Genomic DNA, 26,917 nt, shown 5'->3' with positions numbered 1-26,917 from the left:
GAATGCCAGGCCGCCAGCGCAGATATGTGCACCCGCGTCCCCTCGCGTTCCACCGCCGTCGCGCAGTTCCGCAACCACGTCCGGACCGCGCGACGTCGTTGACCTTGGTTATGACCCGGTCTCCGGGTATGGTAGAAAGCGATGCACCCGATGAGGGTGTCGGACATCTTCATCACGACGACATCCCGTGGAGCGCCATCCACGTCGGTATGTGCAGTCGTTGTATCGTGGTCCGTAGATATGACATTGCGACAAGACGGCTGGGGAGTGTTGTTGGGTTGACACGGTGCCACGATGTATGCGGATGAATGCGAGACCGATCAGGCGACAGCAGGAAACTCATCTGGATCGGTTAATTTATAAAATATCTCACCGAAAAAATCTTGCACCTGTAGGTCATCGATGTCCAGTATAGTGTTCACCATTACAGGAATATGAATTTCGATTTTCTCATCCCCCTTAATGAATATAGTGGAGGTATGAATTACTAATTTAATTGATTTTTGTACTTCCAAATATTGTAGGATAAAGTTAACCGCATCGTCGTAATTGTCCGTGGCCCAGTAGTCAGCAGCTGGGATAGTACCTTCACGAATCTGACGAGCCATATTAGTAACTGCACTATGCAGTCGAAGAAACTGCATCGTCTTTTATAGTACACAGTGAACGGTGGAACGTCGCCAAGTCATTTCGCGATGTCGTAAAAGGTCGACCACTCCCGCGAACCTTGGCTGCCCGGCCCGTAGAAACAGGTTTTGTGTTAAAAAAAAAATATGCAGGAGGTCGCAGGCGAAACCCAGCACGAGAAGCAGCTATCTCTTGGCTTGGTCCTCAAACTCTCCAGATCTAACTCCTCCTGACTTTTTCGTGCAGGGTTTCGTTAAAGACATTGTCTATTCACAGAAACCCAGGAACATTGATGATCTGAGAGTAAAAATTACTCAACTTTTCAACAAATCACACTTCTTATGTTACAACGGAAATAGGCTGAATTGCATCACCATTATGAGTTATGCAGGGTGCGCAGGGGGTCATGTTGAACTCTCAGGAATCACCCATCTTTCAGTGTTGTATGCACAAAGTTTCAACAAATAAAGTTCAGTAGTAAATCTTTTACGGTGTTTTTATTTTATGCATACCCAAATGGATCACCCTGTAGATTATAACATGTAAAGGCCCTTCCACTGTACGTCAGAAAGTCATGATGACAGTCAGCTGTGTCTCAAAGCTCAAGTCCATACTACACACTAGTGACTTGTAAACTACATACTAGGGAGCTTTGGAAATGTATGCTTGAAACACAGCCTTCTTCATAAACTATTTTTCTAAACACCATGACATCAGGGTGCAGCACTGGATTTATGAAAGCAGTGTCCTAATGCAGTTTCATTACGAGTTAAGTGAAAAAGATAAGGGCTTAATATTATATTACAATAATGTTTAAAACATTGTAAAGAAAGTACTAACAATGTCAAAGCGTAATTCTACATTATATTTACATTATTTCACTTCTAAAGTATCTTCAGATTTCATAACCACAACTGCTGATGAGGTATCCATGTTTGTTAAGTGAACAAGTCATCAATCAAGCAAGCATTTTCGTTTACTAGCTACTACGGACTTTATTGCTATGCACTATGTCAGCGGTTCTCAACCTGTGGTCCGCGAAGGTGGGCCAGGAGGTCTGCAGGCAGAATTAAAAATTTAATTCTAATTGAATTAAAAACATTGGAACACGAGCTTTGCTCTTTCGGGGTATTTTAATATAACGTTTTTATGTATATGTTATTATTAAATAAAATCTAAATCTAAAAATCTAAATCTAAAAAATAAATGAATAAAAATTATTCACATAAAATGGATACCGTACTGTATAAGCCAAACTTTCTAAAATCCATGAATATTTAAATGACCAGACAAAAATCTGGTATTTCTAGGAGATGAGGATATGACTGCATTGTTACTAACTTCAGAGGGACCACGGTATGTGCCGGTAACAATTGATAGGGTTGGTAACATAAGAGCGGTGAAGTAAACAACAATACAATATGATTTTATTGCTCCTACTTTCCCTTGCTGTTTTCAGTAAACATGTGTTGTCCATATTTCAGCAAACTGACTGTTAATTGTTACTTACTGCTCATTTTGCTCACGGTTGCCAATTTAGCGATCTGGCAGTTTCAGAAGTGCTAAGTTATAGTTGGCCAAAGTGTGGAATTATCTGACATTCACCTTATAATAAGAGAAAACCTCGGAAAAACTCAAACAAGTACTCAGTCCAACCAAGCAGAATACAAGCAGTGCCTGAATACAGTTTCATATCTGAAGTCCAACTCGCTACTGTCTAAGCTACGTCAATGGCTTTTCATTTGAGGTTAGTAATAATAATGAAACTTACAATCTTAAATGAGTCCGCTGAGTTAACTCTGTGGTAGCGCGTCTGCCTCCAGACTAGCTGGTCCAGTCAGAGATTTTCATGTAAAATTTCTACCTTGGGACTAGGAGAGATGGCAGTGCACAACTTCTAAATACTAGATTGTGCACCAATATGCCTGGGTTAAACCCCAAATCTCTCCACAGTGCATATGAAGAGAAGGCATATGTCACTGTTGATAGTGATTTGTCCGTCAGATGGGGACATTAAGCCTGACGCCCCCTTGGTGCTATTCGACAAGAGTAGGCTATGTGCCGGCATCGGGTTTCCCATCTCCCTGCCTCACCTTCACCATCATCCTCACCCATTCCCTACAATACACTTACACTTACACAAACACTTACACATACACTCATCTAGTACACAACATAACTCTTCACAGATACACACCATGCATAATGTGGCCTGCCGAAGTGGTGTGCAACTTGAAAATGGGTCACAGTTCTGCCATCTACCCGCAGTATGTGAAACCCTAATCGCGTTAGTGAAGTGGGTAGGCATTAGACACACACACATAAATGACTATAACAATGTTCTGAGTGTACAAACTACTCAGTATAAGATAATCATATGTAATGGCCATGTGCATGAGCATTAGTTTGTGTAACAACCGATTAAAATTGTCATTTAACCCCTCGTTAAACATTTTGTTTTGTAGTGCATGGACCTCAGTCAGGACTTAAACAGGAGGTTAACCCCGGTAATCTCTAAATGTTCATTTTACAGCAGTTAAAGGAGATAACCAATGATTAATAGGCCTAATAGAGATTCACAGCTGATGAATTCAAAGGTGATGATGATGATGAGCATGAAGTTGTGTTAGTGGAAAGGAAGAATTCTTACGAGGAACTAGATGACAGAAAATTTCAGGAAATCTACCCTATCATTTCTGCTACAACAGATGGATCACTAGGAAAAACCCACAAACAGAAACAGTCCTATTTCTACAAAGTGGCTGCTTACAAAATTATGATTCTATGCAACTGATTTCCAGTATTTTAAGAGGGAATACTCGAATAACTATTTTCTTATGTCGCAGATATAACGAAGATAGGTTATGGATGGATTTTAGGATACTGCACAGTTCCCTGGTATAAGTGGGGCCATGAATTGTACACACATTCGTATGAGTATCCTGGTGGTCTATGCTTCATCATTTTCCTTTATGGATATTACATAATCTAGTAATAAAGTCTATCAATACTTCTGGCTCATGCTGAGATATAGCCATTCATTTTCATTTTTTATTTTCCATTTTATAAGATTTTCATCTAACAATACTGAAAAACAAAGAAATGTAGCCCGGAAACATAACAGTGCCAAAATGAAAAAAAAATTAAACATGAAAATATAAGGTTTGTTCCAGCAAGCAATTCAGAACGTGTTCTGAATACCGAACTTCTTTCGATGCATGCGCCAGTTATGTACGGTGTCAGAACTAGTTCGGAATTTTACATTGTTGGAACATTTCTTAAATTCTTCTTTCACGGCCTTCTGAGTTTTTTCTCACATTAAAATTATATTCATCTTCTGAATTTAATTCTTCGTAAAATATATCGCAGCCACCAGTGTAGCTCAGTAGGCTAAGGTGCTTGCTTGCCTGCCGATCCAGAGTTGCATTCGGGTGCAAGTTCAATTCCCACTTGGGCTGATTACCTGGTTGGGTTTCTTTCCGAAGTTTTCTCCAACCATAAGGCAAATATCAGGTAATCTATGGGGAATCCCCGGCCTCATCTAGCAAAATATCATCTCACTATCATCAATCTTATCGACGCTAAATAACCTTGTAGTTGATATAGCGTCGTTAAATAATCAAGTAAAATAAATAAAAATAAAATATATCTCTATCGTCTTCCAAATCACTCATGGTGGACTACTTCTTTTATTTCAACATTTTTAACCTGTCTAGTCTCGAAGCATTTTAACCATAACTTCAGATTAAATCACCACACATGTGTCAGCAGTTCAGAATTCTCTTAATCGAGAACCAATTTCACTCATTCCAAACTACTGTTAGTGACTGGCAAATCCGACCCTAGGACTTGGAGAAGTTAGGGGTGGAAATTGCTCCCCACCCACCACACGTTTCAGTAGCAAGAGTTTGTCAGTCAATTTATGGTTGTCAGGTGGTCAGGTCCTCAGGCTTGCCTTCCTGCCTGCCTGTGTGTTGTACATGTTGAAAACATTTGGTCTGGTGATCTTTCGCTTTCGCGTTCTGTAATATATTACTAGCTCTTTAGTTTAGTTTAGTTTTTGTTATAACAATTTAGTTTAGTTAGTGTGTTCTTCTTTATAATTGTTTCAAGTTTTTAGTAATAATAAATGTCGCCTTGGACTTATTCATTCGGTGTTAACATCCGACTCCCTCTGCCTTGTTTATCTGATTCCAATGCTAAGCCTGATTTGATAATTACTGATGATGACGCGTAATGAACTTCTTCGTTGCTTTAGGTCTTTGTCCATTTCTTAATGATTCGAGGGAGTCTCGCTATCCTTTGACAAGTCTTCGTACACAACTTCTGTCTTTGTCTTGTTTTATCTCCACCTTAACAGACTCAACAAGCCAACGAGATGTAGGGGATAACATATCTCAGGACCAAAACTAGTATCTCTCACAATACAGGACCATCGTGAAGATGTTACAGGAAAAGTGCAATACCTACCAAGTCCTGTGGCATAGAGATAAATTTCACCCCACGTCAGGAATGGAACCACGGACTGCCTAGTTAGGAAGCACATGGTATCGTAATTGCGGACCCTACACTTCTTTCTTGTGAAAATTTATTGCTAGCTACTTTTTTTTTTTATTTTAGTAGGTTATTTTACGATGCTTTATCAACAGCTTAGGTTATGTAGCGTCTGAATGAGATGAAGGTGATAATGCCGGTGAAATGAGTCCGGGGTCCAACACCGAAAGTTACCCAGCATTTGCTCATATTGGGTTGAGGGAAAACCCCGGAAATAAACCTCAACCAGGTAACTTGCCCCGACCGGGAATCGAGCCCGGGCCACCTGATTTCGCGGCTGGACGTGCTAACCATTACTCCACAGGTGTGGACTGCTAGCTACTTTCACAATGCGACTTCTTAAAAGTATTATTTTATTCTATTTTTACAGCAAAGTGCTGGGTGACACTTTCTCTTAATTTGCAGTTAGTTTATCGAAACAATTTTGAAATTACTGATGAGTATGATTAACTCACAATTTATTATAGGAGTATGTTAATTCATTTACAGCTGTTGAAAGGATTGTGACTGGATTGGCATAACGTTTTCCCGTTATTAATTAAACTATATAATAGCAAATTAGTATTTACTATTTAGATGTAGTTATAGTCGTTTGAGAATACCCTCAGATTGCTTTAATGTGTATTTGCTATTTGATATGTTGCATTTAAGACACTGCAGTCCAAGTTTCCAATAATGTTTTAATTATCATCCATCACAAATGTTTGATGAAATAGTTAATTTCAGCGAACTAATGTACGTAGTAATTTACCAAGGGTCTTAGAAATCTTTTCAATCTTATTTTCCTTCTGATTTTGTTGTCAGAAATAGGCAATGTAAATTCGTTGTTCTTGCAATATATCATTTCGGTTAATGTTTGAATTTCGGCATTTCTTGTGTAATTTAACTAAGTGTATCAACTGTTTGTATAGGGCTGTATTTTTAAACAGCGCCCTTTTTTGTAACAGAAAATAAGCAAGTAATATATAATAGTAAATAAAATATTTGAACAGGTTAATGTGTTCAGTTAATGGGATGGCTGTTATCAAATACAGCTAAAACGGTTTCTGAGGCTAATATAATTGAGGCAACACCATTATGATTCACCGGTGAGTAATATGTTTTCTTTATCAATAGTAGCAGTAGCAGGGCAGTCTCTTCTCTACCCTCTACCTCTATTTGTCACGTGTTTGTTGACAGCGTACGGACTGTTAGAAGTGGAGTGGGTGAAATTCGCATCAGGGCCAGATTTACCAGTCACTAACAATAGTTATAAAGCACGTTGGAATAGGGAACTGGGAGTTCAGTATCAGTTCGGAATCAGTTCTAGTCTTGTTAGAACGCACATTACACCACTGCGCATGAGCAGGCAGTTTAGAATCGATTCTGAACCATGCTGGAACAAACCTCAAAGATAAGTTTGTTTTGATGTAAAACAGAATAAGCACAGTCGTGTTCAGATGTTGACTAGAATGATGAAGTGTTCGCAGTTTAATTGACGAAGTTCGCGCTATTGCATACTATTGGATATAGCTTTCACCATGGGTGACTTTAGCTAGGTGGTACTCGTTTTTCAACTGCCAACTCTTAAAAACATGGTGTCCTTCAAGAAAATGGTTCAAATCAGCTCACTTAGGACATTTGTGGACCTTCCATCAAAATATTGGGAAGCAAGAAGGATGATGACTTCATTGTTAAATCCAGAACATTAGAAACACACACACACACACACACGTTTTTCAAACACAAGTTCAAATGAATAGTCTCAAATTTTATTTACAAATAACAAGCACACTTCAAAAGAGTCATACTCCAGTCTTCGTAACTCAGCTCTCCTCTGTTAGATTTCAGAGTGTCGTAAACAAGATTCAAAATGATTCTAACCAACATCATGTCCACTTAAGTTTATTCAGTGTCATTTGAGCTGTTCAGAGCAAAAGTGGTGTAAGTCAAAATTGGGTAATGAGGTTTAAAGTAAAAATTCTGTAAAATACAGCGCAAAGTAGCAATTAATATGTCCTTCTTCCTATATACTGACTACTAATAGTTAAAATAAATTGAATATTAATTGCTACTTTGCGCTGTATTTTACAGAATGTTTACTTTAACCCTCATTACCCACTTTTGACTTACACCACTTCTGCTCTGAACAGCTCATTTATAACTGTAGTATCTAAAAATATGTACCCTGGTGATGGCAAAGGCAATCACAAAGAAGAAGTATCACCAGACAAAAGTGCACTTCGAATATTACAACTTGACAATTTTTAAATAAACCAAGTTTGGTTGGTACTTTTGCTGAGACGATCCAATTCATGGGATTGTCGACAAAATTTCATACAACAATAAGTTATAAAATCTGTCGGTGGGAGACAAGTTACTTCATGAGGAAGAAGAAATATATAAAACAATATAAAAAGATGCTTTCCATAAAAGAGGTCTATGATTACTGTTTGTATAAGATACACAATACTTAAATTACCTGTCTAATGCTATCATCTTGAGTACCTCTTCAGGGAAGTCACGCACGAGAGAATGGTCGAAAATTGTATGCTGAAAGTTCTTTGTTGCCATCTGTAAAATTTCAACACATGAGTTCAGTTACAAAATTCTGATGTCACAAATTTATTTTATAAATAAGCCTAACACAACGAAAGCATTTCATCACATGTTAATTTCTCAAAGTCTCTTTCACGACAGTGAAGAAGTCCCAGCCCCTTTTGTTAATGCCTAGGAAGGACATTGGTGAGCTCGCAAACAGTTGCTGCCTAAATCCAGGTAAAGGGAGGTTAATACTTTACTGCCTGCACTTTTAATGTGGCCAAAAAAACAAGTGTCACAAACATGACAGACATTTTCTCTTTAGTTTCACACATTTCGCAACAATTCAGTTACTTTATCACGTTGTAAATTATACTGTTGTTTATAGTTTATTTTCTTGAATTATTATTCAAAATACAAATTAAATTATTTGTTAGACAGGGTAAAGTCATCCCTGTAACAGGCCAAATCAGTCCAGAAGGTAACAAGAGGTTATGGCTCCCATCTTTACAGATAATCGGTATTTAATGCCAGTAGGGATGTCCGTCCTATGTGCTCTCCGCCTTTACCTCCAAGGAAATGCCCCTGATATTCATTTCAGTTAGAGACCAAATAGACCCTAGGGTCATAATGCGGCAGGAATGATTAGATCAATAGAAAAATCCATTACCCCATCAGGATTCGAACCTGCGACTTTCTGGCTTGCAGTGTTATAGTGCTACTGCACACATCGAAATTATTTATTATGTAATCAAATAAGAAAATAAACATCGTTGTTGAAAACAAAAGGGACATTTTTACAACTCTTAAAAGCAACATATCTCATTTCTTTTATATATCAAGATAGGACTAGTTACTGTTTACTCAACAGTCCAAAGACAGGTCTGAACCTCACAAGTGATACTATGAAGGCATCACTTATGAGGCAACTAGACCAGGAGATAATTGGGTAGGGTGGCCAATTCCTTCCCTGATAATATAATTAGACTTCGGATTTTAGGTAAAAACCTATTTTAATCCTTAAAAGATAAGTTCATAAAAACTTGCAAGTACAAGTTTCATATAAAACTATCCCTAAAATTGGTATTTTAATAGCACCTAAAAATGCTTATTTTGACAGCAGCCTATTTTGACCTATTAAGTATGTTTATCTCTAACAGGTCAAAACACCCATTCTTATTTCGAAAATTTGTATTTTAAATTCCAAAATAAATGTGTTCCTGGTTCTGTTGCAAAAAAAGTACAGGATAAACTGGAGCAAGTTCTGTAGAGAAATGTAGAACTGAAGGATATCCTAGCAAAGAAGAACACGGATTTACAATGTAACATTCCTGTCCTACTAGTGTCAAAATTGAAATACGTTCCTGTTACTTCAGTGGATGTGGAGCATTCATTTTCAGCATTCACATTTATGTTGAGTGACGGACGGCATTGCCTTTTTAGTTGAAAATTTAGAAAAAGTATTAGTAATTTATTGTTAAGCTAATTACGGACATTAACCAGACAAGGCTTGGTAAAAATTGATTATATTTTACTTGCTTGTGTACTGAATTTATGTCTAAAACTTCTTTTTCACATTTAATTGTTTAGTTTATATAGGTTATAACTAGTTACATATTTTTTGTTCTTATACTTTTAGTACTAGTGGTGGTAATGCTGTATAAGCATTTAAAATTATTACGTTCTAGAAGTGAATTCCTGATGTTGTTGAACATGTTTTTAAAGAAAACATTTTTGTTAGAGCCTATTTTCAATTCTTTACAGACTATTTCCTACACTTTTAAGTCTATTTTAGGCACCTAAAATTAAATTTTAACGACCTAAAAATCCGTACCCTACTGATAATAGATGTACATATTAGCTAGACCTCAATCAAAGGTAGTCAAGATAGTAGATGTATGTTATTTGAACACACAAATTCCACAATCTGGTCGACATCTACAGCTGACCACTAGGATCCAGAATACAAAGCAGAGGTTAAATTATAAATACAATATGACTGCGGAGAGAATACAGAACAATGATAAATTTAAAAATAAAGTACAGTTTGATTTCGGAGAAACATGAGATGAAAGTACATTGAAGAGTAATGAAATGAAGTAATAAAAAAAATAGTACGTAGTATTATACAATGATTGTGTAAAATGGATAATGAATCTCTCAATACCATAAGACAAATTTTGTTAATGTCCTCATTAGGAAATTTAAGAGAAAGGAGAATGGTTTTGGTTAACTTAAATGAAGTTCCCCTAGCGCCAAAAAGAAGTCCTTTCACTTCCCATGTATTAATATTAATTTTGTATGTCTCACTGAGGTGAGGAATACATGGGTTGTAAATAGACTTCTTTTCATCGTTAACGTCATTGGCCTGTTGATCATCCTTCTCAAAACGGACAGTGGGGTCAAGAATGAGGCTTCTTTCATTCTGGAGATTGATGGCATTGTATTTGCTTCTAATATTAATTGCTGTTGTTGTTGCTGTTATCCAATGGCGAGATGTATGGATTCATTCCATGAGTCTTCTGGCATTCCAGTACAGTTTTGAGAGGTTCTTCGTCTTCTGGAGATTAGGATCCAATTTTCGGCATTGAAGGAGATGTACTCCATTCATTTTAGTGTTTTGGTCCTTGCAGACGGTGCAGTGTTCAGAGTTAAAAATTTTCATGAAATATAGGTATGATGCTAGACAGTCATGCTCAGTGTTTAGTCACAAGATTGCCATTGCTTCTTTTCTAGGTTTGGTTTTGTGCACCTGCCACGTTTCTTTAATATTTCTCCAAATTTTGACCTGGGATGATTTCGATGTTTCTGCGTAAAATAGATCATGAGTTTGCTTTGTTACTAGTCTTCTCACTGTTTTTTGTGTCCAGTGTGGTTGAAGTAGTTGCTCCCTTCTTAGCAAGTAAGTCTGCAGTTTCATTCCTGGAAATGTCAACATGTGATGGGATCCATTGAAAGGTTATCGATTTTCCTTTGTATTGAGGAGTTTTAGTATTTCTTTTGCTTCTTTTCTACTTTTGCGTGTAGACTGGGTATTTGAAGTAATGAATTGGACTGTCACTTGTGAGTTGACCAGAATTACTGCTTTTTGGAAGACTTTAGGCCTCAGCAGAAGTTGCTGCAATGCTATGTTGATTGCTTTTGTTTCTCCATCGAAGCTTGTTTTGCTTTTCCGTACAGACATAATGAGAGAGGAGCTCACAGTGTATTCCTGCTTCTGTTCCAAGATCTTTGTTGGATAGTGAACCATCTGTATAGATTCTCAAGAACTCGTTTGATGGATATCTAGTTTCTATAGCTACCAGTGCTAGCTGTTTTAATTCCTGTGGAAGGACATTACCTTTCCTTACATCATAGAGCAGAGACATGTTAGTATTGAATGTTCGATAGTAAAGAGGGTTGACAGGTGGGCAGTATGATTGAATGCTTTCTGGAATGTTAAGAAGGTGTTGGTAATTTTTTGCTATTGTGATTAGTAGTAATTGAGTTTTGAGGTGTTGTTCTGGATTATTTTGGATCCAAGTGGTATCAGGTAAGGCTTTCAGTTTGAAAAAAGAGATGGCAGCCTGTTCTTAAATTTCTGATGCGATCGAAACATTGCCTGCATATAGTTGTAAGTATAAGGTTGGGGTCGTTTTTACTGCCCCACATACCAATCTGAGTGCATTATGTGTGCTACTTCAAGTTTTTGTAGGGTTGACTTATTTGCTGTGACTAGTACTTCACTACCATATTTTAATATTGGTTTTACATAAGTCTTATATGTGGTAGTTAGTGTATCTTGTGTACTTCCCCATGTAGCTTCAGCTAGTCATTTTAGAAGACTAAATGTTCTTTTTTCCAGCTTTGCTAACCATTGTGGAGATATGATTCTTTCAGTTTAATTTATTATCCTTATATACTCCTAGATATTTTGTATTTTCAGTTTTTGGAAGCTGGCTTTTATTAATTATGAGGATGAAGTTGTCATTGTTATGTCGCATTGAAAAGAACTGGTACACTATTTTTGTGGAGTTGACTTCCATGTTATTCTCAAGAGACCATTTTTTAAGGGTTTTCAGCGCTCTTTTCATTGTGATCATTAATGTATCATGTTGTTTTTGTTATTTTTTGCTGAAGTCCATATGACAACATCATCAGCAAACATGCCTATATTGACATTTGCCTCATTTTTTATGATTCTTGGGAGGTAGTTTATGTATATGTTAAATAAAGAGGGGCTGGAGACTGCTCCTTGGGGTAGTCTTACTTTAGTTTGTTTATATTTTGATTATGTTTTTTTGTTATGTTTTGGACCCAAAATATATAATGAATTAATTAGAGCTTACCCTGAGCTAAGTACACTTAACACATACAGATTTAAGAAACAAATAAAATTAATTATTTAATTGTTTAAGCTAATTGAGTTAAAAATTGATACTCTAATATTTATGTACTTTTGTATTTTCTATTTGCATATAGACCCTATTATTACATGCTGTATTATTTTACCATTCATTAATGTTATTGTGCTCAATGAACTCTCTTAATTTTGTGATATATTTTGTATAACTGATTTGAACTGCACCCGAGCACGAGCTTCTGCTCTTTCGGGCTGCAATGCCTAATGTAGCCTAAGTGTAAAGTATTAAATAAATAAATAAATAAAAATAAAAAATAAATATCTAAACTTTGTCATGTCATCCGTTGATTTGTGAATTTTATTAACCATGATAGCATATTTCCTTCTATTTTAATTTTTTTTTTGTAGTAATTGAGCTCTCTATACAGAATCATATGCTCCTTTAAAATCTATAAATACTACCAGTATACTTTCTTGATTATTTAGACATGATTTAATATTTTGGGTGAGCTTTGTCAGTTGCTGTGTTGATCGATTTTGCCAGCATCCTGCTTGTTCTTCTGCAGTAAATTTTGACTTTCAAGGTATCAATTCAATATTGCTATTATCATTCTTTCTTATATTTTTTCCATTACTGAAGTTAGTGTTATAGGTCGATAAGAACTGATTAGATTTGAAGGTTTTCAAGGTTTAAGTATTGATACTACCACAGCTTTCCTCCATTGGGAAGGGAGCTCATTTCTGGTGTTCCAAAATTTATTATAAATTGTTAGCAGTAGTGCAATGCTTTTGGTCCTAAATGATGCAAGTATTCTGTGAATATTGCATCTGGGCCAGGTTGTTTTTCTTGTTTGTATGTTTTTTTAGAGCATGTTGATGTTTATTGATCATAATGTTTTTAAAGAAAATATCAAAGTGTCTATTGGAATGGGTGTTCTATCAAGATTATTTCTAAGGGTTCTTTCTTTTGTTCTGAGTTCTGGAGACAGTTTGTGAGCAGATGAGTCAGTAAGAATTGAATCTGCTATCGTTTTATCATTGGCAACTTCTTTGTTGTTTATACAGAAATGTTGAGAAGTTTTATTACATTGCTATTTAGGAAAATCTATACCTAAATTCCATGGAAATATTAAAGATAATAGTCGTTTGCAATGACATTCTACCTATATTTTTTGTCAAGTAATCAGCAGTACAATAAAACAATATGGAAAAAGAAAATCATTTGAGGGAAACAATATTAATTTATTAACTTCCTCTAGAGAAAATTAAAAGAAGGTAGAAAAAAATTTAGACAAAATTGGGAAATATTTATATCTTCATGGAAATGGATCCAAACAGAACAAGAATCATATAAATATAGTTGTAAGAAGATCTGTGAACATAACATGTTGCTCAAAGGAATATTTTCTAAATTATTATGCTAAACATAACTGTTGTTTATTCTGGATCTTTGTGGTCACCCTCACTGGAGGGCTGATGATTTAATCAAATCCTTCCTTTATGAAGTCAATTTAGGAAATGTAGGGGAAACATGTTTTACAATTGAGAAGCGATCCTTGGCATACCCCCAATTTATAACTTGTGTTGGTTCCCTGTGGCATCCCAATGAATCTCCATCACCAACTCATCTCATTGCGGATGTAGCATAGACCAACCTCCTATGGTGCACCTTGTACAATGACTCTGTCGGTAAATCAGTCTACACAACTAGGTTCATATGGATGAATGACAAACAGTCAAGTACCCGCCATTAGTATAAAAAAAAAAAAAGAAAACAATTGATGAGCTGGGTGGAAAAATGAAGATGTGATCAAACTGCCCTTTTTTTCATAAAATGTACCTATCATAGTATATGCTATCCTCTACAAGAATGCTTTAGAGGAATTTCTTTACCAGAGTTGGTCACATTTAACTTTACACTGACTTTTCTTAATTTTACAACATTCTTCTTACAAAACATTTCATATCTCATCCTCCATTTTCATCTATTACTTTCCTTATTACTGATCACGAAGAGGAAAAGGAGTTGGCTAGGTCACTGGCTGAGAAGAAACTACCTACTGAAGGATGCACTGGAAGGAATGGAGAACAGGAGAAGAGTTTGGGACAGAAGAAAATATCAGATGATAGACGACATTAAGATATATGGATCATCAGTGGCGGCTCATACATATTTAATGCCTAGTGCCAAAATCAGTGGTGGATCCAGGATACCCTAAGGGGGAGGGTAATTCTTTTTCCTACTATTTCCTCCCTGGATCCGTCTATGGTCTAAACCAAAGACAAGAAATAAACAATTATTATTATTATTATTATTATTATTATTACTATTACTATTACTATTACTATTACTATTACTATTATTATTATTATTATTATTATTATTATTATTATTATTATTATTATTATTATACTAATTTAGTTTCCTATCTTAATCTCATAATGCCTATAGTTGAAAATCAAGGTCAAATTGACTCAATTTATTTTGATTTTAGCAAAGCATTTGATGTTGTTCCTCACAAAATTTTATTAAATAAATTAAGTAATTTTGGTCTCTCCACTAACTACGTTAATTGGTTTGAAAATTATTTAACAGATAGACAGTCTTGTGTTCGACTAGGTAATTCTCTCTCGGTTCCATTTAATAGTTTATGCGGTGTTCCTCAAGGGTCTACATTGGGACCTCTCTTATTTTTATTATTTATAAATGATATAAGTAAAAGAATAAGTTCTAGCTGCCTTTTGTTTGCGGATGATCTCAAAATCTTTCGCAAAATTAATAGTTTGGTTGATTGTCAAATTCTTCAAAATGACATTAATTCAATTTCACAATGGTCTGTTGAAAATGGAATGAAAATTAATCAATCCAAAACTTCTGTTATTTCCTTTTCACGGAAAACTATCTCCCTAAAATTTAACTATTCTCTCAGTAATGTCGTAATTACTAGGACAGATTGTATTAGAGATCTTGGTGTCCTACTTGATTCAAAATTATATTTCCATGATCATGTGCAATATATTTATACCCATTCGTTAAGAATGCTTGGTCTAATTAGGTCTATAACTTATTCTTTTTCCACTCCTATGTGTTTATTAATTTTATACTATACGTTGGTTAGATCCAAGCTTAAATATGCATCTGTTGTATGGAACTCCATTACTTCCACTGACTCGGCTAAATTGGAGAATATTCAAAGAAAATTTATTTCCTTGTGTTCTTATAGATTTTTACCAAATTCCGATTATAACTATGAGATTAAATGCAATTATTTCAATTGCGGTTGTTTGTTCACCAGACGTCAGGATCTTGATTATTTATTTTTTTGCAAAGTCATTAAGGGTGATATTGATTGTGAATCTTTCATAAGCAATATCAGTCTTCGTATTCCTGCTAATGGTTTAAGATTTCATAAATTGTTTTATAATAAGAATCCTAAATCTCTCTCTCCGGTCTGCAGATGCATTAAATATGCTAATTTGCATGGATTCAACTTGGATCCATTTAATGTGTAGTATATCTTTGAGTTTTTAACTCACTGATCTATTTTAATAATTATTTGTCCATTTTATTTCTTGCATTTGGTCAATTGATTAATGTAGACTATTCCATTATTTCAATTATCTCATTAGACTAATTTTATAATTTTATAATTATTATTTGATCATTGATTATGTAGACCATTATATTGTTTGTATTTCATCTCATTGCCATTTTCTATCATTCATTCTCATCATCATTTGTTGTTTTGTTCTGTTTTGTATCGTGCAAAACTGTAATTGGCCTTGTGCTGTTGTTTTTGCACGTTAATATTCTAAATAAATAAATAAATAAATTATTATTATTATTATTATTATTATTATTATTATTATTATTGATGTAGATTCATTTTCCGGGCTGAGAGGCCGTGGTCTATTAGTTGGTTTTATACCAGACGTTTCGTCTGCAACTGCGGCAGACATCTTCAGTGGAGTGGTATCCGAGGTCGCAAGACTCTTCTCGGCGTACCTGAGGCAACTGATCCTGTGTCTGGTTGTGCGAGCGTATTTATAGTGCGGCTCGCGGGCCGAGGCCTGTTGTCGCTGCGGTCCGCGCCGCTTTGTTCGCTGCTCCCGTTCTGGGTTCCGTCCTTTTGTTGTAGTGGCTTCTTATCTGTTCTGTTTAGGACCGGGTACCAACACTTGTTTAGCTTTACGCCTTCTTCCTTGCGATTAAAGTTGTTGTTATGTTTATGTATTTCGATCGCTTCTCTATGTAGACGGGGGAAGAAGTGCGTCGTCGTGCTCAAGATGTCCGTGTCCTTGAATCTAATGTTGTGATCGCCCTCTTGATAGGCATGTGCTGCCACTGCCGATTTGTCGATCTGTCCTAGGCGGCAATTCCTATTATGTTCTGTCAGTCTCGTCCTGACGCTTCGCTGTGTAGTACCGATGTAGACCTTCCCGCACGGACACGGAATCCTGTAAACTCCGGCGGACAGCAGCTTACCGTGTTCGTGCGGGAAGGTCTACATCGGTACTACACAGCGAAGCGTCAGGACGAGACTGACAGAACATAATAGGAATTGCCGCCTAGGACAGATCGACAAATCGGCAGTGGCAGCACATGCCTATCAAGAGGGCGATCACAACATTAGATTCAAGGACACGGACATCTTGAGCACGACGACGCACTTCTTCCCCCGTCTACATAGAGAAGCGATCGAAATACATAACAACAACTTTAATCGCAAGGAAGAAGGCGTAAAGCTAAACAAGTGTTGGTACCCGGTCCTAAACAGAACAGATAAGAAGCCACTACAACAAAAGGACGGAACCCAGAACGGGAGCAGCGAACAAAGCGGCGCGGACCGCAGCGACAACAGGCCTCGGCCCGCGAGCCGCACTATAAATACGCTCGCACAACCAGACACAGGATCAGTTGCCTCAGGTACGCCGAGAAGAGTCTTGCGACCTCGGATACCACTCCACTGAAGATGTCTGCCGCAGTTGCAGACGAAACGTCTGGTATAAAACCAACTAATAGACCACGGCCTCTCAGCCCGGAAAATGAATCTACATCTATAGACTCCGGCCGTGAAAGCCTACACTGCAAAATATTATTATTATTATTATTATTATTATTATTATTATTATTATTATTATTATTATTATTATTATTATTAGAGACGAGAATATGCAAATGCATGGTTTTATAGGAACATAGGACATAGCTCAAACTTAGTACTTATCCATTTCATTACTTTCTGGTTCCAAATATGTGTACTTTTCCCGTGCATATTTGCGTGTTTTCGACTTTTTAAAGATAAAAACATGCATAATGCATATTTAGGAAATTTTTAGCTTAATAATGCATATAATATACATTACATTCAGTTTAAATGCATGTTTTAATGGTTTTGTGTGGACACCTCAGTTTCTCGATTTTATATCCCATATTTTAGCTTCAGGAATCAGAATTGAAAAATAAAAAGAAAAAAAAACTAAATAACAGAAAAATTAAATAAAATGTTAAGATTTTCACAATAAGGTGTTAGAGGACCTTTCCCTGGACGGAAGTCCACTTTTACAACACTTTACCGACGACCCTCTATACACTGCATGTCATAAATGAATTTATTACGTTGGATATTTTGAGAATAGTAAGTAGAGAGGAAATATAGAGGGTTCAAGGAAATTGCCGACAAATAATTTAGGTCAAAAGCATCCTCTTTCAGGGAGGTTGTAAATTCTCTTCCTTTTCTAGTACTAGTAGCAATTTAGATTCTTCTAAATTTGGAATCATCGTTAAACTGTGTTTGTTGTGTGTGAATATCGTAAGTTGTTAATGTGCTTGTTTATTCTGTTTGTGCGTGTTAATGTGGTTCTAATATGTTTCCAATTTAAAGATTCCAAAAGTGTACTCTTTGCACAATGGATTACTGTAAAGGAAAAGATTTTATTAGGTCAGATGAGGATGTCGTATTTTGCGACTGTTGGAGTAAAGAGTTAAGCAATGCTGTTCTGTTTCCGAACATTTTATATGACAATTGTTCTTTGTAAAAAAATTACAAAACTTGTTTAAAATAATTATTAAATTACGATGTCCGTTATTAAATCTATCTAGGTAACCGTAAGGTCTATTATAATTTCAGATGAAATATACTAAAAAATTTCAAGTCAACCAGCATGTCGCATCTGTTTCACATATTGTAAGAATGGAACAAAAGAAAGAATCTGCAAAGAATTTCATAGATCCCTTACTTATGCCCGTGGGAAAGTGGATGTAGCGGCGAAAAACAAATTGGACAGGGTCATAAATGCTAACGCGGACTGCGGATTCTTTTGTTCAGTGAAGAAGGTTATTTGTGGTGAAAACTTGAATGAAGAATTTGACCTGACACTGTCACAAATATGTTCATTCAAGTTTAAACCCGTAACTTCTTGCAATATAGAGAGGTCATTCTCTGCCTACAAAAACATATTGACTGACAAGTGCAGGAAAACCAATTTAAAAATGTTGTTAGGTTTTTAACTGTGCAAAAAAAGTGAAGTGAAATAGACATTTGAAACAAAAATAAAAGTACATATTTTAATGTATTTTTCGCTTAATCATGCATATTTCATTGTTTGATAGTGCATGAATGCATGCATATTTTGGGATTTTATAATGCATGAAATTCTCGTCTCTAACAATAATAATAACAATAATAATAATAATAATAATAATAATAATAATAATAATAATAATAATAATAATAATAATAATCACTCACCAAAATTTATACAACTGGAGCACATGAGCACTTTTGTTGACCAGGTTAATATGCGCGATAGATAAAACCCATTCGCCGATTCTTCTGACTTGAAAATAAATCCATCATTTTTTGTTGAAGTTGTCTATTTTGCAAACAAAACTCCTCAGATTCATCGTGCCCTGTTAGTGCTAAATCTAGTGCCCCACAAAATCGTATGCAATTTATTATTAAATTTAACACATATCTGTTTTTATCAACTTGCTCATTGTGTTTTGCAATTGCGAGTCTGTAGTGTGAATTTAACTGATTTTCAATGTTCACTTTACCCAGCATAGACAAACTGAAGACGTTATTCATATTAACCATTGACTTATGATGTGTTTTTATTTTACCCCATAAATGTACTAAATCTGTCATACCCACTTTTGACCAGCTAAGTTCACTCGGAACAGAACACACGGGAAACAGAAGAACGCATTTTTCACATCACATCCACACAACCAGTTGTTTTTTAAATAAACATCTGGGTTGAATTTGCGAGATCTATTAACTTTAGCACTTTGCTGCTTTTGATGAATATTTAAGTGTGGTATAGGTCTGCCTAATTCTTTAGCACGAAGTTTGTTTTCATATGTTAATGTTGAAAACGGAGATTTCAATAAAGCGCCAACCGAGTTCATTTTTTCACAGTACACAACACGATAACACGATCACTATTACGATGACAACCTCACGACTTAACACGTTCACACTACAATTGGTACTGTTGTAGAAATAATAAAGTGAAAACTTTCTCAAGCTAGTTTTCAAGAAACCGGGAGAGATTTTATTATCTTATTGATGCAGTCTTCGCTCTACGAAACTTGTTCCGACAAAGTGGAAGGGCAGACAGAGCGAGAGGTAGTAAGGGATCGGCGTAGAAAATGGGGATGTATACAGTTTTACAAGCATTGCAAAAGCCAGCGGCAATTTGTGCCTGGCACATTTTAGATCATGCTTTAGATGCTGAAAAGGACGAGCAAACATGAAGACTGCGCGCGCATCCCATTATATTTCTTATGGGATGTAGTGCCTGGCACAGATCCATCCTCCAAACACTGGTTACAACGTGTTTCGCTGCAAAGATCATATTGACGGTAGAGATTGTATAAGCGTAACTTGTTTCTCTCAGGTTTTGAGCGGAAAATATGAATTCTCCTTTTCCTTCTGTATTCTGGTAGTGCCATGGCACAACGGCACTACCTCTAAAGCAGCCCCTGTGGATCATATGCGAAGACAAAGAAGAAGGCAGAAAATAGGAAAGATTACAGAAAGCTGGGTTTGCAGTGAAAGATCTACCCTTGGGCAGAACACTATAAATGAATGAATGATGAATGAATGAGTGAACGAATGAATGAATGAATTAATGATTTTCCTTACTTTTAATTGGTGCATTCAGTTCACTGAAAGCCAGTGCTGTATTCATCTTCTGTGTGGGTAGAATCATTTATCACATCCATATTGATCGAAAAAAGACAATCCGTCAGCAAGTGTTACAAAATAGATCGTTTTAAGAATGTATCTCTTACAACAACGTGTATCTTTTCAATTCATTCTGGATAACTACAGATAAAAATATCAAAGACAGTTTTGTTATCCACTGTTGATATCATTCAATCCAAGAATAAGAAAATGTGTTTTTCAACGTGACTGTCAATTTAGCTAATGTACAATATTTTGAAGCACGACTGATTTTCATGGACTACGAGTAGTTTGCTAATATGTGTTAAAAGGGAATGTTAGTGTTTTGGTTAATTCAAAAGAAAGCATTGACATTAATTAAGAATATTTTAACACTGTTTTCATTCCATAGAAAAAGGGCAATTTTTTATGTCAAATTGACATTATTATCTTATACTTTTACACATCATAGATCTTCGACATGTAAACATTTTATAAAAAACAACTGGAGAAACATAAATGTAAATGTGATAATTAAAATGGATAAACCTTAAAACAAAAGAATTTTCTAGGTTTAAATATTTCAAATGCAATTTACTGAAAACTACCATTTTGAAAAATTGCCCTTTCCCACCCTCCTCCTCAATAACTGAAGAATTGAAATTACTAATGGGAAAAATGCAAATTTCCTGGAGGAGGCAACCTAACATCGGAACTCTACAGATATAATGGAAAGGAATTTCGCACCAGATCACCTGTACTTCATTTTCTCAACAATATATATTCAATAAAAGAAATCCCTACAGAATGGAAAGGAAGTATTGTTATCCTATTTATAAAAAGGGGGAAAAACCTCATCTTACAGCATCACTTCATTAAACTATTGCTACAAAATATATTATATAGCCAGTTATTAAATGAGAGATTGAAGGTATTCATGTTTATTTGGTAGGCTTAGGAAAACAATAGAGCATCACCTCACGACAGCCTTCAAATTACCTAAAGTCTGTCCAACAATACCAATCAGCTAACTCATGGATGGATTCCAGGATGGGACTCTCCAGCACAGAATGGCGTGACACCATCAAACTACAAGGAAATCTTGCTCCTGTGAGAGAGAACTCACGTTGCAGACATTATAATGAGCGCGAAACTCTCCTTGTCCTCGTCCTTGGCTTTTGTCACTATGGAGAGCTAATCCGAAATACCAGGCATCATTTGGTATGAAGCAAAATAGCATCTACTATCAAGATCAACAACTCAGAGGTTTATGAAGAAGTCAACTGTGTCACTTTCAATGGGACTAATAGACTAGTAGACAAAATTGCTACTAACTGCAATAAAAAGACAGCGTAAATTTCTACTTCGGGAGTAGAAGAGGTGATGGTGCACAACTTCTAATCACTAGATTGTGCACTAATATGCCTGAAGCTTTAGCTGGTGTTGCATTTTCCTACCTTTTAACTGGTGTTGGCTGTGTGCAGTACTGCTCATGGTAAACATCTCTATTATTAAATTATAAACATTGCAAATAACTTCATAAAACTGAAAAACTGTTTTTTCAAACATTTTAATGACTATAAAGTCTTTAAAGTCATTTATAGAAGTATTACACACCACATAAAAGTTATTTACCGTAGTATTACACACATATTAAGAGTTTATTAAATTTAGTCTTTCACACTTTTCACACAATTTTTGCACACCTTCTTTGCTCACTGTAGGCATATTCGCTTCTGGCAACACAAACACAGGAAAAATGTCTTTCTTTTCAATTTTGGAGGGCAGAGACAGCAAGTTTTCTTGACCTCCAGACGCTCTGCAGTAGAATTTTCACTGGCACTTGACACAGAATCTTGTCGTTTCCTCTTGAAAGAAATGATGTGTTCCATGCACGAACATAATTCTGATGAAAGGCTCCTTGACATTTCAAATCTTTTGGTAAGCGGTATGACCAGAGAATCGGCCAGCTTTTTCATGAAGTCAAAACGAATCAGCTTTTCGTTCTTTTTGTAGCACTGATGCAGTATATATTGTGACTTTCAATTTAAAACAATAATGTAACTTTTATTGTCACAACAATAATCACTTTCTATAATTGAATTTAAACACTCCCGTCAACAATGGGATTTCCACTCCACACAGCAACACAGTATTCGTTATTGCACTCCACAGACGACAATGACAATTCACTTGGATTATTGAGAACAACAATGTACTGCTAATCTCAACTAATGTTCACAAAGCACTATTTACAAAACAAAACTGTCAGTTCTCAGTTCGTTGCCTTTGCTCGTTCTTCTAGCTCATTCACTCCAGTTCACAATATCGAACCCAAGACTTCTAGAGGCAGTCCACTGCACTCGAACTCAAGTCTTCCAACTGCGTTGCTTCCGCCTGGACGCTGCTCAAGTTCACTCGCGTGTCGAACCCTAGACTCCTGGGCGCTGCTGACTCACAAGTTGTGCTCGCTGTCCAATACTAACAACCGGCTGGCTTCTTGTTCACGTCTCCTATTTATCACTAAACCATAGTTTCCAGAAACTACGATTTCGCAAACAATCTACAGATGCCGAGAGGATGGCGCTTCCCAAAACTTCTCTGGATTTCTCCCCTCAGTCGCAGTTACTTTGCTTCCCCCTCTCTGCTGCGGCCCAGCATGCTGTCGTCCCCCTTACATCTGTCCCTTCCAGTTTGCATGGCTGCAGCCTCCTCTCTCTCCGCTCTGTGCTGCGCGCCGCCCCCCAGTGCTCCGCGGAACTCGTCTCGTCTCCTGCGCGCCCTGTCGGACATGCGTTCGAATCCCGAGGCAGCTGTCACAATATGTATTAATGGTGCTATGTCCAATAACATATAAAAGACAGCCATAGGCCGTCTATTTGTGCGCCAATTTGAACTGTATATGGAACATTTCTTATCTATGCTGTCCACTTCTCCTTTCGTAAAATTATATAAAGAAATTATCTCTGGTTTTCTGTTTGTAGGGTCGGTTTCTACACCATGAAGCATTTATGAGACTAATATAACTGCTTTGCCTTTCTTAGGAACATGTGAAAGTAAAGTGATGTCATTCTGGAAGGCGTATACATCATACATACTAGCCTTAATCTATTAGGCAAGAAAGGGCTTGGGATTTCCTTTTTATTCTTTTTTAGAGTTCTGACATATGTCATACCTCTTTTCTGTAATTCTCCTACTAGCTCAATTGAGGAAAACCAATTGTCTGCCATTATATTCCTATTAGATTGTTCAAATGGTTTGGCCAGTCTGATTACTGCTTTGATAGGTATGACCAGATTTTTCTCCTCCTGACTTAGAGTGTCTCCATTTGAACCTTTTCCAGTGTACAGATAGGCATTGTAAAAATAACTAGTTCTTGTGTCTGTCATGCACATTACTTTCAGACCATACCTTGCAGGTTTTTTAGGCATGTACACTCTGAACTTGCATCGTTATCTGAACGGTATAAGCATTTCATCGACTGTTACATAAGCACCTGGATTGTATGATTGCTGACAATTTTCAACAAACAATGAGAACAGTCTTGAAATTGCTGCTGACCGATCAGTCTTCTGTCTTTCTTGCCTCGTTTCTGTATTGTCAAATCGAAGGCAACTTACGTAGAACAGTAAGAAATCATTTCATTGACATAGCAGCGCAGAAAATATCGCGATCAGATCCATCTGTGGAGAACAGGCTTAGTACACTTTCATGAGAGAACTTGAAAATTGAAGTGTAAATGATGATGCCTAAAAATTAGTGCTGTTGATCCGGTTGGAGTATCAAGGTCACTCTTTCGGACCTTATGAGGGCCAGTATTTAATATGAATACTCCCCTTTACACAGACTCCAACCGGATTGGACCACGTAGGACCAAGCAGATGCCAGAAGGAGAACCTACGACCTATACTTAGGAACGAGAAACCAGGTCTCCACACGTACGCGGCGCCCCCCCCCCCCTTCATCCGGACATCGGGCACGGTATCAAGCTCACTCTTTCGGACCTTATGAGGGCCAGTATTTAATATGAATACTCCCCTTCATACAGACCTCAACCGGATTGGACAACGTAGGACCAATCAGATACCAGGAGAACCTACGACCTATCACAGTAAGTACTCCCCCCAATCGAGACTACTATATATATAAGAGCTGGCAGACTATTTCCTTATCCAACAACTGCTCTGAAGATGGCCACAACACAGCGGTCGAAACGTCAGCCAATAACACCAAGACAACGCGGTAGAAGCCCTGAAGCTTATCCACACACCATGTACACCAGCCGCGGAAGCCTACGCGAACACTTAACTATTTTAATTACTTACTAACATATTTATTATGAGGCTTATAATTTATTGTATCAATTTCTCAGGGAATTTTTGAGACAAACATAAATAACAAAAAGTATGAAGACTCACCTAGTTAATACTGCTTCGTCCATGATTTTAAACATGTGGGTGCATTCACATGCTCCGAATTAAGTGCTGCTCTACATTTAGTAACAATGTATCCTGCATCACTAAACACGAAAAAACTTTTTTTCTGTCAACCACATCTCCATGATCATTCAATTTAAATCCAAACGTTTCACCGAGTTTATCTCTCAAATTCTCACATGACATAATGGAGTATACACTTTCCACAAACCACAGAAAACTGATGTTTTTTCTTTATCAAACTAAACACACAACCTTCATATATAAACTCAGTACAGAAACTATAACTGCAAAACTACAGCAGTCGAAACAGAAGACTGGCCCCTATTGTAATCGAATTACCAGATTTTAGAAAGAGAAGAAGGTAGTTATGCTCTCACTTGCACACTGTGTAGATATGGCTATTTTATAAGGGAAGAGGGGGACGAATCCCTGAAAAGTATGTATTTCATATGCTAGGAAGATGAGCTGACAACAAGGTGGCAGTTTTCTTCGAAAACCATAAAACTTAATAAGGGTTTCGCATTATGTTTCAACTTTCAATAGAGGTAAACTAGGTCACTGTCCTCACATCTCAATCTCTTTCTGAAGTGTTTGTGCAAAGATTTTCGCTACACTACCTGGTTTACAGTTAGAAAATAACTGTACTATTGTGCTTATAAGTAAGCAATTTCCGAGAGAGAAATATTGTCGGAATTTTTAGTATGAATTTGTATTAACAAAATAATAATTAATATAAACTACAACCGATTAATTTTAATCAACCCGATTATTCGATTAAATATTTTTGATCGATTAATCTTACAAAAGAAATTGATCGATTAATCGATGAACGCCCACAATACTACTAAAAATGCTTTCATTTCCATATAGTCTATAGTCTCCCATTCTGCCTGCTCTCAGCGATACTAATGTGCTTTCTCGAACTTCAAGTTTGTCATTTCAAGAATTACTCCAATAGTTTCATCGGTAAATAATAATTTCCACACACCATAGGTTCAGGACTTTAACCAAGATCCCTTGCCAGACCATGTATGATAGGCAATTTCACCACCAAGTTGTACCTCCTGGTTCTTACATTTGTAGATGGAGGTTCCTTACACCACTTGAAACAGTTGTTCATTCCATAAAAGGACCTTCCACTCACAGGGCCACTATCAGGGGAGTCTGCTTCATCCTCTTACTCGTCCTCATCGTCTACCACTTGCTCCGTGTCAGAATCATGATCTGACTCCTGCATGAAATCTGAATCACCCCCACGGGTTCGCAGTCATCATAGCGTCAACTGTCTTGTTGATAAATTCTTCAAACCTGTAGTCATCAGCCATCATTGACGTGGGAAGAGCTTTTCCCGCCATTTCCTACAATATGATATTCGTAAAATATAGGTCTATGCTTTGCAAACGAATATTTAATAAAATCATAGCATAAAATTACATTAACAGAATACTCACATAAGTAGTGTTGGCAGTATCAGATACTTCGCGATGAACCACTGTCGGACATGTGTCACTGAGCTCTATTAGCTACAGACTGGCTGAGAAGGTATATGGAAGCATAGAAATAATGGAGATTCATAGCGTCTGCTAGACAAGTTAGAACTTGTCTGCGTGGTATGCCATACTGGTCACACCAACTGAAAGTTAAATCCCAAATCTCTCCTTAGTGCATATGAAGAGAAGGCATATGTCACTGTTGATAATGATTCGTCCTTCGGATGGGGATGTTAAGTCAGGCGGCCCCTTGCTGCTATTCGACAGGAGTAGGCTATGTGCTGGCACCAGGTTTCCCCTTCTCCCTTCCTCATCTTCATCATCATTCTCACTCATTCCCTATACTGTATTAAACTTACATGAACACTTACACATATACTCACCATAGTACACGACATAACTTTTCACACATACATATCATGCACAATGTGGTCCACTGAAGTGGTGTGCAACTTCCAAATGGGTTACAGTCCTACCATTTATTCACAATATGGGGAACCTGAATCACGCAAGTGAAGTGGGTACATATTGGATACACACACATTTTGGATCCCACCATAAGATTTGAGACCTGCAGTGACCAACCTTTGGAAGTACATAACAAGAGGAAGCAAATTTATGAATCAACATCTGACCTCTTTAAAAATTGTTATCATCTGGAGACAATTGAAATTATGGGCCCATTCATTGGAAGCTGGTGAACTATAACAAGATATTTTTTACATTTTTTTAATGATTTAATTTACTGAGAAAAATTCTGTAAAAAAATTC

At 36.7% G+C, this 26,917-nt stretch overlaps 1 protein-coding gene across 1 annotated transcript in view; it reads right to left on the bottom strand.

Annotated features, from left to right (window-relative positions):
* LOC138713540 (uncharacterized) overlaps nt 1-26,917 on the bottom strand; it is a 165,997-nt gene that overhangs the window by 107,702 nt on the left and 31,378 nt on the right. Inside the window, exon 5 of the mRNA XM_069845707.1 lies at nt 7,643-7,734. Within this exon, the coding sequence (XP_069701808.1) occupies nt 7,643-7,734 (92 nt within the window). The remainder of the gene's footprint in view (nt 1-7,642; nt 7,735-26,917) is intronic.

Source organism: Periplaneta americana, chromosome 14 (assembly GCF_040183065.1).
Source record: "Periplaneta americana isolate PAMFEO1 chromosome 14, P.americana_PAMFEO1_priV1, whole genome shotgun sequence".
Lineage (NCBI taxonomy): Eukaryota > Metazoa > Arthropoda > Insecta > Blattodea > Blattidae > Periplaneta > Periplaneta americana.
Note: the sequence above shows the minus strand (reverse complement) of the source record. Positions and strands in the feature narration are given on the sequence as shown.